This window comes from Ochlerotatus camptorhynchus, unplaced genomic scaffold, assembly GCF_037179485.1.
Source record: "Ochlerotatus camptorhynchus isolate MF236.1 unplaced genomic scaffold, CSIRO-AGI_Acam_v1.1 ptg000316l, whole genome shotgun sequence".
Classification (NCBI taxonomy): Eukaryota; Metazoa; Arthropoda; class Insecta; order Diptera; family Culicidae; genus Ochlerotatus; species Ochlerotatus camptorhynchus.
In genome coordinates, this window is record NW_027040804.1 from 1,476,654 (window position 1) to 1,492,503 (window position 15,850).

At 37.9% G+C, this 15,850-nt stretch overlaps 1 protein-coding gene across 2 annotated transcripts in view; it reads right to left on the minus strand.

Moving 5' to 3' along the window:
* The window catches only part of LOC135707709 (solute carrier family 66 member 2), a 95,083-nt gene that overhangs the window by 32,420 nt on the left and 46,813 nt on the right, over window positions 1-15,850 (minus strand). Inside the window, exon 3 of one of the 2 annotated variants that reach the window (XM_065229590.1) lies at window positions 8,308-8,562. The exons of the other annotated variant lie outside the window; for it this stretch is intronic. Within the exon in view, the coding sequence (XP_065085662.1) occupies window positions 8,308-8,562 (255 nt within the window). The remainder of the gene's footprint in view (window positions 1-8,307; window positions 8,563-15,850) is intronic. 2 annotated transcript variants of the gene reach the window in all.

Here is a 15,850-nt window from a genome sequence, read left to right on the forward strand (position 1 = left end):
TACAGGAAATGAAAATGCCGACAGTCTAGCAAGATAACCATGTTGTGGAGTCCCTGAGTGCGCTCTGAGGATGGAACTGGATGGATATATCCAGACAAGTCAAAAGTTTTTATAAAACCGAGTGCTGCCAAAGCTCGTATCTTACTTAATCTTAGGAAAACAGATCTTCGGGTCTAATGACTGGTCACTGCCCTAACAGATAACACTTCAATAAAATTGGAAAAATCCAGTTTAGCGACTGTTCTTTTTTTTTGTCATTTTGAAAACGAAACTGAGCGGCGCCGGTGGTGTAGTAGTAAGCGTGATAACCTCTCACCACAGCAGGCCTGAGTTCAATCCCAGTCAGCGCCGCCGGGACGTTCTGTATCTCGTCGATCTTGTTTTCCGTGCTGAGCACCAATGTTACCGATGCCAGGGAGGCAGCTCCCACACCTGGACCCTACCTATAGACCCATCAACTCATGAACCGGGGACCAACGGCTTTACTTCCCTGATCAGAAATGTTAAATATGCTTCAGAACATTCCGGCGGCGCCGACTGGGATTGAACCCAGGCCTGCTGGGGTGAGAGGTAATCACGATTACCACTACACCACCGGCGCCGCTTGTATAATCTGGTCCGGACAAATTTTGAAGATAATGGACTTGAATGTTGAAAAATAAAAATAAAAAATATTAGTGATTCCATCATCAGCAATTGGACAGTCCTGGTATGTTCGCAACTCTTCTCGTCGGGCTTTACACGCTGAATTTTAATTAACCAAATCAAGCTGTGATATGAGTGATTTTTTAAAAACAATTATTGGTCGTAAAAAAGTGCCTTTAACGACTAAATTTTAAGAAATAGCGACTTTTGAGTGAAATAAGTGACTTTATAGTGACTGACTTGAAAATAGTGACCTAGCCACTAACATGTGACCTGCTACCAGCCCTGTCTAAAAAGACTCAAACTGAAACTCGCTCCTAAAAATCCATTTTTGAACCGATTCTTGATCTATTGGCTTCAAATGAAATATGAAGCTTTTTTTTAAATTACAACCTGCCCAGGACTTTTCCATTTTGGCCATTTAGGTTACCTGGCACCGGTTTCGATAGGGCACAAAAGGACACTTTTAAAATCCCATGTACTAATTATGATTTTTCATCTAGAAGTAAAAAAACATCATGCCATGGACTGTAAGGTGAATGTGGCCACATCCGGATACCCGGAACCAGTTCAGCCAGGGCTCAAAAAGGACACATGCTAAGCCTGAAGTGCTGGTATCTTCCGACGGCTTAATATGTTTCATCCAAAAGTAAATAGGCTTCATGCCATGGACCAAAAAGTGGATTTGGCCACATCCGGATACCCGGTACTGGTTCTGGTATGGCTCAAAAAGGACATTTCCTTAACCTTATGTACTGGTATCGTCCGACGACTCAAAATGTGTGATTTTTCATTCAGAATTAAACATACATCATGCCATGGACCTATGGATCTGGCCACATCGGGATACCCAGAACAGGTTCCGGTAGGGCCCCAAAAAGGAACATTCCAAAACCTCATGTACTGGTATCGTCCGACGGCTCAAAATATATGATTTTTCATCCAGAAATAAATAGACATCATGCCATGACCAAAAGGTGGATCTGGCCACATCCGGACACCCGGAACCGGTTCCAGAAGAGCCCAAAAAGGACACTTTCTAATCCTCATGTCCGTCCAACGGCTCAGCATTAGTTATTTTTCATCCTGAAGTAAATAGACATAATCTTCTAGTTTACACTAGTCATTCGGAGACAACCGAACGGTTTCTGGTTTTTGATGATCTAGAACGGGCATTGGAAATGGCCAATTTATATTTGCCTATCGTGTGACAAATAAAACATTTCATAATTTTTTTTTGTATAATAGTTAGAGCCCATACTATTAAATTGTTTGCCATATAAGACGTAGTCGCAATCATCAAAAAGTCAACAATAAATAGGTTTAAGTTCAACGCATGTCTCTCAATCGATAGTTTAAAACATTTTTCGATGTTGTTTCTTATTGACATCCCAAAATTATCAGGCTAGGCTTGATTACTAATACTCGACAGTAGAGTATAAGTACGAGACACTGAAGAATTGTGCACACTGTAGACGATATACGCGTATCTGTTAAGGATAAACAAATAAACAATTAAACTAGTAGAATTAAATGGAAATCACAGAACTAAAACATTCAGATTGAGGGCAATACATATTCTATCAATTCAAATTCAAAAACGTCGATTGTTTGCATTGATGATTATAGCTGTAGAATGAGAGTTACTGAATAAAATGATGTACTGGTCTTTACGATGAAAATTGATAGAAGAATTCCACTGTTGTACAAATAGTACAAACCGTTCAGAATATAATCGAACTTAAACGTATAATTTTGATCTTTTAACATGCTTAAAAGTTATCTGAAATGGTCACGTGTCGCCACTGCATAATTCACTCCTTTCGGACGGCGGTTAATTAGAAGTAGCTCGGTGGCCTAATGGCAACCATTTTTGCTTACTGAACAGAAGGTCGAGTATTTAATCCCAGATCGCTTTACATAACTGAGTTGAAAGGGTGGTCTATAACTTATTAGACTTAAAAAAGTAAAATCACTGCAAAGTTAATCCAAATTTAATTTACCCTAACTTTCTTCTCGAGACAGCCATCGAGAGGCGGTCTCTAGCAACAACGGATGTCAAACTAACAATCCTTGTCCTCCCCTGTGACCGTTAGGACGTGGCCAGCGCCGTGATTGATCTTGAAAGTACTGATCCACCGGAGTTCGAAACTCTTGGATTGATAATCCCAAGCTTTATTAATTTGATTCTTTGGTCAATTGCCGAGTAGCGCATCTACGAAATGTGCGGTCAACAATGCTCATGCTCATGCTCTACCTATTCACTGAGCTTGTTGATTTATGCAGTTGATCTTACAATTATAAATAACCCAGTGGACCGAGAAATAACCGGGATTGAAAAAAAACGGGAAAATTTAGGAAAAAAACGGGAGTTCCATTGCAGGCAGCCCTTCGTTGTTTTCTGGAGAACAATGTTCAAGTGGCCAAAAAACGGTTCTCTGGATATCCGGAATCACCAGGAAATTAGTCAAATCCTGAAAGTAGACCTAGAGATCCGCGATTTTTTCTAACTTACATATAATCATTAGCAAATAGGAAATACGACATCAACATATCGATTCTGCTACCGGGTGGCCAGAATACGGTCCTCTGGATATCCGGAATCACGGGGAAAATAGTCAATTATTAAAAGTACTCCAGGTCTACTTTTAATAATTGACTATTTTCCCGGTGATTCCGGATATCCAGAGGACCGTATCCGTGCATTTTTAAAAAATGTGAAGAACCCTTAGTTAAGAAGATATATCTCAGTGACATATTGATTTGGTCCCCCGGTGGCCATTAAATGCCTTTCTGGATATCCGGATTCACCGGGAAAATGGTCAATTCTTAAAAGTAGCTGCCCGATTTTTTTCTAATTTGCAAACAATCATGAGCATACAGGAAATATACCATCACCATATCAATTCTGCAACCAAGTGGCCAGAAAACGGTCCTCTGGATATCCGAAATCACCGGGAAATTAGTCAATTCCAGAAAGTAGACCTAGAAATTCGCCATTTTTTTCTATATTGCATACAATCATTAGCATAGAGGAAATATGACATCAAGATATCAATTTTGCTACCGGGTGGCCAGAATACGGTCCCCTGGATATCCGGAATCACCGGGAAAATAGTAAATTCGAAAAAGTTGACCAGGAGATCCATGAGTTTTTAGAAAATGTGAAGAACCCTTAATTGAGAAGATATATGTCAGTGCCATGTTGATTTGGTCCCGCAGGGGTTATTGAATGCCCTTCTGGATATCCGGATTCACCGGGAAAATGGTCAATTCCGGAAAGTAGACCTATAGATCCGAGGGATTTTCAAAGGAGCATTATCCTGACATAAAGTCCTTAGAAATTATTAGAAGAATTTGGAGGGATTTCTGTGGAGAAGAATGCAAGTTCTAAATTAAGATCTTAGATAATTTTAGATGATTTCAAAAAGTTTTGAAAAATAAAAACATTAAGGGAAATTCCTACGTGATTCTGAGGAGATTTGTATGGGGATCGTTAGGAAAATGACAGATGTATTTGAAGAAAAATTCCAAGAGTATTCAACAAGAAACAGATTTCTAATAGTGTGCTTGGGATAATTTCAACCCTAGTGCAAAAGATTCATCACAGAGCCCCAAGAATGGCAAAAAAAATTGTTGTTCATTAGAAAGAAATTCTTTAAAATACTCCAAGAGGTTTCTAAATAGAATTTCGAAAGATTTCTGCTGCTTTGAATAGAGTTAAAAGAATTTCAAAGGAATCAAAGTCTCCGAATAGGTTCAAGGGAATTCTAAGAATGATTCCAATCAAATTCTCAGAAGAAGTTTCAAGGAAATTTCGAAACGAATTCAACGGTTATTATTACGCGGAGTGTTTTCTGGTTGATTTTAAAAAGAATCCCATAATAATTCAGAGCAGAATTCCAAGTTAGTTCTGGAATTCAAATCATTAGAATTTTGAATAACGAAAATTTAAAACCCCGGAAAGAAATAGGGTAGAGCGCTACTTCGTCGTAATCGCCCATTTCCGTTCTATCGATCAGAAAAGATCAATAATATCAATGACTTCACCGTGCACAAATCAAAAATAGGTTTGTTCCGATGCGTTAGTTCATTAGCTACAGCATAAATCCTGTTAGAGCGCATTGTATGAATATTTACGCTCATTGTTCTCAAAACAAAAGAAGCACTCCTAGCGAATCCCCCTTTTTCTACGATTATCCGTAGGACGATGAAAATCTAATGGCGTTTCAAAGCGTTTGGACGGAATTGAAACTCGTAGTACGAATTTAGAATCAAGAAGCAGTATTAGATTTTAAACAATGTCACAACAATTTGTGACTCTTTATCAAATCTAACGGTACGTATGGAAAGGTGAATAAATTTAGAAGTAATATTTGACAGATATTTTCCATTTTTAGTTAAAACTCGTTCAGAAAAGAGAGGTAAAGTGCCCGTTGTGCTTAGTAGGACGGAAACTAGATCAAAAACCCTAGTTCCGATTCGGTTTTTACAAATATTTGTTTCCAAAGTCCAGCATCGTCAATATTTTCTTTTAAGGCCCATTCACTTCAAATCTAAAATTGAAACGACAAAAATCAATTTGAAATATTGCTGAGTGATTAAATTCTACAAACAATAAGACGGGAAACTGATATTCTCTCAGTACCAGATTGATTTTTTTCTAAAATAGCTTTAAGTAATGTTCAAACCAATCTTGGGCTAGGTTAGGTTATCTTTATTAGCGAGACTTTCAGCCAGAGGCTGGTTCATCTCTTGACGAATATTGGGGAATCCAGAAGGGGTCCCCCCTAGTGACAGAGTTTGAAATAGCAGTGGGGATCCAGAAGGGACCCACTAATTAAGAGCAGTGGACAGTCCAGAATAGACCTCCTTAGTAACAGAGTATTTGTTTATCAGAGTTGGCTTTCGAGGTGCTGTCATAGTTAAAAAATGTTCCTGGTTTGGTGCATTTGGTCGGCTAATTGTTATGGTGGTGAATTCCGGTTCCGTTATAGAGGTTGGTCCTGATTTGATGCAGTGGGTCGGTTATGGTTGGTTCTTGTCAGTGAGTTAGGTCAGATGTTCTTATACATGTTGGCGTCCTTGATGAAACATATATTTAACAGCTGCTTCGGTCGAAGGGTCATTGGCCAAGGCGTTTCTAATGTTCGTCGGGATTCCATGAAGATCCCTAATTCCCTGGAAACCTGGGCAATTCACTAAGAGGTGCTCTACCGTCATCGTTGTGTTGCTAATATCGCAGTGTTTTCGGAACGAAGTCGCACTTCCAATATTGTGGGTCGTCCGAGTATGTCCTGAGCGGAGACGAGAAAGAATCAGTTGGTCATGACGGTTTGAGGAATCTTGCCACTTGGTGGTTTCCCCTTTGATTTTAGGAAACCAATCTTGGACATTTTCTTAATTTACTGAATAATTTCATTTCTTGCTTAATATGAACAACCGGTAAATTTTTGAGGCCTTGCGCTGGGAACAAAAAACCGAAATTTCAAATTGAAAATTCACTGACCACCCTGAAATGTCTTAAGAAGGATAATGATTTGTTTCTAAGAGATAAACGATTGATCAAAAGAAAAACTAAGTTTTTGGGTTATCATGGTTGAATTCGGGACAAAAAAAAAACAGTGTAAAAGATACGAATGTGTATTTCCTACTATCAGAGTAACACACATTCTTTGATCTGTCTATTGATTCATTTATTATTGTTTCAGCCATCAAATTATAGCTGTACTGTTGTTGTATATGCCCTGCTCAGGGGTTGAAACAGTTGACGTTTTTTACTACACTCGCTTCGTTGTCGTGTGCGACAGTCTGTTTGTATTCGTACACTCATGCTCTACCGTCGTCTCTCTCACACAACACAACCGGTAGAATGACATTCGAGCAAAAAGAAAATTATCAAATAACTATCATATGACATGAGTGATTTCGTTCTAATTCCTCAATTTGGTGTAAATTAAGGCATTTCTGATCAGAAATGTTATTCCTAAGACATCATTGTTTGCTATTTTCAGAATTCATACTAGCACAAGATCAGCTGCTCTTATTATGAGAAAAACTAAAATACACACACGGTCTTCGGCGACGGTGTCGTATGCCAGAGCCTGTCGTATGACATTTGAGTTTGGTACTGTACTATGATAGTTTGTTTTGCAAGTGTCGGAGGCAAAGGTAGTCGATTATCACAGAAAATGTGTCGACTACCGTGACCGCTTACAAGACTGGCCCTGCTAAAGTTAAATCGCATAACATTCCCTAGTTATCTGAGTTGTTGCAGTATGTTATTGTTTCAGACTTAAAACTAAAATGGGCCTCAAGAAGCCTTTCTGTGTAAATCTACAAATAAAAATGGACACCTTGAAAAAATGGAGGCAATGACTAAGCAAACCTCTGAGCAATACGGTATCCATCGTATGACTGTAAAATTTCTGAAGCAGAACAAAACAGATTGTACAACTAGCGGTAATGAGGTAACAGGTGAGCAAACAACAAAGTATTCTAGCAGCAAAGAAAACTCTTTTCAACAGGCGAAAATGCCAGCAGCACCCACCAGCCAAAGGTAGCAATTATGTCCAACACTGAATAATGAAACTGTCCCCGTTCACCGCGTGTCAGCACCATGTTTTTGGACCACATCAAATATAGAATTCTTCCAAAGTTGAGTTGTTCAGCAAGCTTTTGCTTGTCGTACCAGACAGGTCCAAACAGAGAACCTGACCACAAACTTACCTACCAACCGAACATGTTCATAGAGTTAGCTTTTTATGATCATTGTCTCCACCCCGACCGACGACGAGGACCACTGGGTGACCGATGATAATGACTTTCGCCTCGAGATATCGAACCGGCACGAACACGAGGATAAGCAAGAAAAATTGCCCTACACGGGTGGCTTTTGCTGGAGATATGATCTATCGGTGTTGTTTTCCAATGTGGGTGGTAAATTATTCCTTTTATTGGTTTGATGGTGGAAAATTTTGTGATTTGTGGCTCGAAATAGATTTGCGCCATAATGCTTCCATTTGTATGCATTAATGCAAATTAGATCAACCAAACACAGCTGGCAAGGAAATTGATGGCAATGGATCGGTGTAGATTTGATTGAATGTAAACTAGCGACATGAACTTATGTTGTCGATGGAGACGCTAGGTTCAAATCATTGTTCTTTCAATCTAAAGGAAAACTAACTACGATGAAGCAGAAATGATGCATCTATTCCATTAAATGAAGGAGGATATATGTAGTACCCATATGTTTTATACAAAAATGCTCTTATGGGTTTTAGTTCAAGCACAATGCACGTTAGTCCTTATTCCCAGCGATCGCGAAAGAAGATGACACTACCAGTATGCACTAAAAATGAAGCACTGCTGTGCACTTGTGTGCCTGGTGGTGACCTCTATTGTCTCCACACGCTCATAAGATTTTGCTGTCCAAGCGAAAGATGGGTTTCCTACAGAGCGACAGATGAGTAAGGAGGAACTCTAACGTAAAAGATGAAGGATGGAATCTCATGGATTACACGACAGTACATACAAACGCACACACACACACACACAAACATACGGCGAGTGGCGAGAACGAGAAGGATGCGGGTGCACGGCTAGTTAATTGAAGATGCTCCTCTAGCTACGGAGGACAGAAACGAAATCGGAACGTACCAACAATATAGTGCCGGGATCGTGATTTCTTCAGACTCCCCGGAGCGCTGGCCGCTCCACCCCCGACCCCGGATGGTGGCAGTGTGGACACAATCCCGATAGTGGTACTGTTGGTCAACTTCCCAGCAGCTCCTTCTGCCATCGTCACCGTCGTCGTCGCCGCCGCAGCTCGATTGCTAATTACACCATCGGTCTTGCTGTGCTCTTCGATGGCTTTATTTATAGACTCTCGGGCTTCCAGCAGCGTTTCGTCTCCTGTGTAAGATGGAATGGAAATCATTCGAAACTGCTGATTTATCATAATTTTTTTTCTGAGAGAGGTAATATTGCCACTCGATTGTTCTGTTCTTTCGCCGAAGGAACATTTGGCAAAATGTTTGCCAAGTAACTTGAGTGACAGCGAAGAATAAGCGCGTGATTTGATGGAAGCGAAAGAAATGTACAGTGCAAAAATCTGTATTTAATTGATGTACACGAGATTGAATAGGAAGATTTATTATTTCGTTCGCCATTCGTTATGTAGCTGCTTGTCGCTTATAAGATAGCAATCGTTCCTAATGATAATTGGAAACGTCGTGATGGATTCACAATAACACGATTAAGTATTTATTAGGCGAAGAAAAGCGGCATGGAAACGCTTCATGCTAAGAATAAGAAATTTAAAAAGTGTATGAGAATCGAGATGTAATGTAACCCTGTAATAATGTTTTGAGGCTATCGTGAAAATCTAGGTTTATCTCTGATTTTCCTATACCAAGAAGATTATGCACTTCATTTAATCTATGTAACGTAGAAAAATCATTTGATTCAAACATGAGTTTTTTTGAAGGCCCAAAATAGGAGCATAGGCCTAAATTAAATCCCGTTATCCTATAATGGACTTGTTAGTAATAATTAAATATTCATTGTGAGTTTCATATTATAATATAATTTCACATAACATACGTAGAGCTTCAAAGCAGATGCCTTGGTAAAAATTCCTAATTGTTACACCTAGTCACATAACATATGTGGAACTTTATGAAAAGCTGCTGACTAAGGGCATCTTCAGAGGTGGTCCAAATCCTGGTTTTGGTCTATTTTTTTAGAACAAACACAAAAACACTGCTGCACCGGTGTTCCAAATTTTGTTTTATACTGGATCTAATCTGCATAATTTTGAATCTGGTATATGATTTGATCTATTTTCGTCACAATTTGGAACAAGAAAAATACTGTTCCAAATCACTCTACACGCTCGTTCGAGCTAACTCAAAATTGAGTAAAAAGTCACAAAAAAGTTTCTACTCAGTTGAATAAGATCTAGTAGATATGGAAATGAGTATGAACAACTCAAATTGGATGCTGTTGATTCTTTTTGTATCCCTTTCGTATGTTTTCTTTCTTGCGAAAAATAACCAAACAAGAATAATAGCAATCAAGAGACGTTTAGCATTGATTTTAGCCTCTATTTGCACTTTGAACGAAAATTTCATAACAGCAAGCGGTTCTTGAAAAATCTTGAGCCATTCTGGAGATATTCCGGAATCTACCTATTTTCAGTAGGAACCTATTTTCAGTAGGAACATAGGCAAGAAACTCAGTTGACAAATGGACAACATTGGCATGGATCCGACGTTGTTCAATTGTTAACCTGTCACTGAGAGGTTCAGTTCTGACCGATCAGGATTGGATTTTACTCAAATTTGGGTACACACTTAGAATTTTTTACAGAAATCTGTAAAATTTTACCATAATCTCAACAGCTGAACGTTCGGTAAATAATTTTAAAGTTTTCCTGTAATTATTTATAGATATCTGTGAAAAATTCACAGATATTTGTGAAAAATAACAGGAAATCTGCGAAACTGTTTACCGAACTTTCAGCTGTTGAGATTTCGGTAAAATTTAACAGATTTCTGTAAAAATTTCTAAGTGTGTACCCAAATTTGAGTAAAATCCAATCCTGATCGTTCAAAACTGAACCTCTCAGTGACAGGTTAACAATTGAACAACGTCGGATCCATGCCAATGTTGTCCATTTGTCAACTTGTCACTCCGAACATAGTTTACCCAATTTTTGAGTACACACTAAGATTATTTTACCGAAATCTGTGAAATTTTACCGAAATCTCAACAGCTGAACGTTCGGTAAACAGTTCGGTGATTTTTCACAAATTTCCTGTAATTTTTCACAGATTTTGGTAAAATAATCTAAGTGTGTAGGTTCAGTTGTAACCGATCTGGAAGGATTCTAGCCAAATTTGAGTAGTTTTGAAATAACGTGTAAGTATTGACGTTGAGGACGGCTCTGTAACTCTTTACTCCTATGATAAAATCCCATCTGTCAATATGTGCTTTTGCTAGCGGATTTTGTCTTATCTCTTCACTCAACCATGGTACCAGCGAGCCGCTGTCTCTTAATGCAAAGATTAACAGTATCTTATATGGGATTTTTCCACTGAAGTGAAAGGTTAAGGAAATGTATAACATGTTTCACGCACAGACTGATGTTCTCATTTTACCATGGGAGTAAATATTTACAGAATGACCGTACAGGCGAATTGTCAAGGTAATGCGGCCATTCTTGTTTAGACTAGCTTTAGGGCACATGGGGCTTATCAAAGGATTTATTAACGCGTGTAAACCAGTCATATTGTAGATAACCAGTCAGTAGATCGTTGCGTTGGGATTTGAGCAGAAACATTCAATTGTACGCCATTGAGAAACATAGAGAGGGTTGAAACCTTGGGTGTTACAGGTATCGATAAGCGCTCGATTTCATTTGTCCTTCTTGCAAAATTCTTGCGAATGGAAAGATGCAAGGTCATCTCAAAACACAACATCCAGAGATTTATGTCTGTTTTACGTATTAAATCCAAGAAGAATAAGTTCCACCACTGCTATTTAAAAAAAAGGTGGATACATTTGTTATTTAAGTTTATCATAGAGAAAGAAAATTGAAAATTACCCACGCAAATTTAAAGAAATAAACAAGTATTCACTTGGAGTTTCTCCAGTTCTGGTCATAATTACAAAAAAGCTATACGTATCGCTTTCAAAACTGAATTGTAAACAGTTAACACATGGCAGCTTAAAATTACATTTTTTTTATGTGGCAGGTCATCGCTTAAAAAATGTCTACTTTTTTATGCAAACGTTAATTTATGTTATGCTGTGTGAAGCAAGATGATGCATTTGTTAAAGCTAGCTTTATAATTATAAATAAAGGACGTAAATGATTAAGGCAATACAAATACATAAGTCCAAGAGTTCTAAGAAGACCTAGAATCATATAGCTCGTTAGAATTATTTTAATAGAATTGACTACCTCCTTGATCTCCTTTCTCATTTTACAGCTGGTATAATCAGTTTGACAAATCGATGTCCTACTACGCCACTTGAAATCACTGAAATGGGGTCCATTTTTGATGATCGAGTTCTATATATGTTATGTGACCTGGTATAACTGGTATAACTGCACATTACGGTGCATTGATTTAAAAAAATAGCAATCTAATAGTTGGATTTATAACCCCAATATATGAGTCTGTGTAAAAAATGGCGCCTGTCATGGTGGTTACTCATACCAAGTAACATTTCAAGTTTTATAGAGATTTTATAGCATTCTACAAGTCTAAATCATGGTCTACAGAACATTCATAAAACCAAAATTGTTACATGAGATGCCATGAATTAACTGGCCAAAATATCGATTAACATACATTTCATTAATAAAAGCTGTGCACCAAAATACATAAGCGAATTGTTAGACGCCCATCTAGTACTGTGTAAAATTGATCTGCAAAGATCTAACATAACGCAGATTCATTCAGTGCCCTTCAGTCCGCATCGAGCTCTCTTGCCGTGCGAATCTATTTGCTTTTGCTGAAGGAAGTGTTACTACTACCTAAAGCTACAACAAATTTAAACAGCACTTTTCAGTGCTCAACACGTAAAATTTCTACCTTGTTCAACTCTTATTCCTCTTCGATCCTTGTTTGGACATTACCCGAGGTAATCCTTCTTGGATATCGATTTGGAAAATTCCTCTTCGATCCTTCAGATTATTATAGTAATCTGCTTGGAAGTCGATTTGGATAAAAATTTACTGCCGCCATGGCGCCTAAACGCAAAAGAAAGGGGCAAACTCTTGACCCCCCCCTGATGAAATTAATTTGAGTAATCAATTTGATTTGCTCACGGATGATGAGAATGATCCATCATCCAAGAAAAATTCTAGTAAACTTTCCCGGCTTAATGCCAAGAAAGAAAATCTCCCCCTATTGTGATATAATTTCCGATTTCCATGCTTTTCGCATGGAGCTTTTGAACTTCGTGAAAGTTAAGTTTTCACTACAAATTGGACGTCGGGGTGGACGGCTTGGACGGATTTAAATGTCTTCATCAGTTGAATGATATCATACTCTTCCTCCTGCTGAACATACTTATTCAGAATTACCATTACTTTCTTCTAATTTCAAATATGGCAGATTAGTGCAATGAATTTAAGCTTCATATATAAAGATTATTATCTTTTATTAGAAAATGGCAACATGAGCAAATTTAGGACTTCAAGATAGAAGCAGCACAATTTTTTTACTTACGACACCAAAACTGAACGTGTGTTCAAGGTTGCCATGAAAAGACTGCCCAGTGGTGAATCCCTGGATCAGATCAAAGATGAACTGGCAAAATTAATTGGAGTTGTGCCACTCCAAGTAATCAAAATGAAAATGAAATCCCGTCCTGGCAATTCACGCAACGGGATTTCTAATTATTTTTATTTAGTTCACTTCAAGTCTAGTGAACTAAGCAACCTTAAGGCCTTAGAAAAAGCTAGCCTTATGCTCCATGTCCGAGTGAAGTGGGAACACTTCAGGAAGACTGGAGGAAATTTTTAAAACCTCACCCAGTGCCGCAAGTGCCAGGAATGAGGTCACGAAACTAAAACTTGCTACATGCCAGCTAAATGCATGAATTGTGGTGATTCCTCTCACGCAAAGGACGACTGTCCTGTGAAGGAAGATCCTAAGAAATTTGAATGTTCAAATTGTGGTGAAAACTACAAATCCAATTTTTGGGAATGTAAGAATCGTAAAGCGATCCTACAATCTCGTTCTAAGTGACAGGTAGGAAACGCTCCACGTACCCGACCAGGTACAAATTACTCTGCTGTTAACAACGGTCAGCGAGGAACAAATTGTACATTCGTACCCGTAGCTACAAATATCACCCCTGCTTCAAATTTTTCATCTATACCTACTTCCCTCGCTGCTAACAATGTTCAGCAAGTAAATGGAGCTACCTATGCTGCTATTGCACCGGGTAGAAATCAAAATACTAACCAACGTAATTCTAACAGAAATTTTGAAAATTTTGACTTAGGAAGCATTACTGCCCCTAAAATGGAATGCATATGCATAAATCTAACTTGATGTTTGATGCTATTCAAACTGGAGTAAAATTTGCGAACAATATTGTCATGACTTTGAAATTCAGCAATGGACTTTAAATCATTAAATATTTTAAATTGGAACGCTCGATCTCGAAGATAATGAAGACGAACTATTCAACTTTTTAAGAGTTCATAACGTGCATATTGCCGTTATAACTGAAACGTTCCTTAAACCCGACCATAAGTTTAAAAGGGACGCAAATTATTTCATTTATAGAAATGATCGTCTTGATGGACTCTATGGTGGCGTTGCCATCATTGTTCATAGACGAGTCAAACATAAAATTCTTTCTTCATTTGAAACCAAAGTTTTCGAAACTTTTGAAGTTTCTGTTGAAATAAAATTTGGACAATTTACGTTTATAGCTGCCTATTTGTCATTCCAGTGCGTAGGCCAGCAAAAGAATTTTCTCAAGGGTGACCTTCAGAAACTTACCCGTCATAGGTCTAAATTCTTCATTATTGGTGATTTTAATGCAAAACACCGCTCATGGAATAATGCTCAAAGCAATTCCAATGGTAATATTCTGTTTGATGATTGTTCTGCAGGTTATTACACTATTCAATATCCAAACAGTCCAACATGCTTTTCTTCAGCACGAAATCCCTCAACTATTGATTTGGTCTTAACAAATTCATGTCAACTTTGTAGCCAATTGGTTACCCATGCTGACTTCAGTTCTGATCACCTTCCAGTAACTTTTGAAATATCCCAAGAAATAATTTCTAATCCCAACAGCTCTACTTTCACTTACCATAGAGCTGATTGGGAGCATTATCGAACATTTATGGAATTTAGCTTCGATCCAAACATTCCTTTGCAAACCAAAGATGAAATTAATTATGCTCTTGAATTTCTGACAACTTCTATAGTTGAAGCAAGAGCTGCCTCAGTACCAAAATGCGAGGTTAAATTCGATTCAATTATCGACGATCTTCAGCTCTTGATCCGTCATAAAAATGTCCGTAGGAGACAATATCAAAGAACACGCGATCCTGCCATGAAAATTATCTAGCGGGATTTGCAAAAACAAATTAAAAAGCGATTCTCTGTCTTGAGCAACAAAACATTTGAAAATAATATTTCTAAATTAGACCCAAGTTCCAAACCCTTTTGGAAACTCACAAAAATTTTGAAAAAACCTCAAAAGCCTATTCCAGCGCATAAAGAAGGTGGTAAAATTTTGATCACAAATTTGGAAAAAGCTCAAAAACTTGCTAAGCAATTCGAGAGTTCCCATAATTTCAGTTTGGATCTTACCTGGATGAAGTAGGATCTATAACTAAAAAGTTTCATAATATGAATGCTCCAGGTGGTGATCGAATTTTCTATATCCTCATCAAAAAACTCCCAGAGAGTACCTTGTCTTTCTTGGTAAAATTATTTAACAGATTTTTCCATTTGGCATACTTTCCTGATAAATGGAAAATGCAAAAGTTGTTTCAATTTTGAAGCCGGATAAAAATCCAGCTGAAGCTTCTAGCTACCGTCCAAAAAGTTTGCTTTCTTCAATAAGTAAACTTTTTGAAAAGATAATTTTAAATAGAAGGATGCTTCACATCAATATGAACTCAATTTTTGCAGATGAGCAGTTTGGATTTCGCCATGGGCATTCAACTACTCATCAACTCTTAAGAGTTACCAATTTAATTCGTGCAAACAAATCTGAAGGCTACTCAACTGGGGTTGCGTTTCTAGATAAAGAAAAAACATTCGACAGTGTTTGGCATGAAGGTTTGATTGCTAAATTGAAAAAGTTTAAGTTAGTTCAGAATTATTTAACTGACAGAACTCTGCAGGTAAATTACCAAAATTCCAAATCCAATCGACTACCTGTTAGTGCAGGAGTTCCTCAGGGTAGCATTCTTGGGTCCATATTGTATAACATTTTCTCTTCGGACCTACCTGATTTGTCTCAGGGTTGCCACAAATTTTTGTTCGCTGATAACACAGGCATTTCCGCTAAAGGAAGAAGTCTTCGTGTTATTTGCAGCCGACTGCAGAAAAGTTTAGATATTTTGTCTTCTTATTTACAAAAATGGAAGATTTCTCCCAACGCTTATAAAACTCAACTTATAATATTTCCACATAAGCCTAGAGCTTCG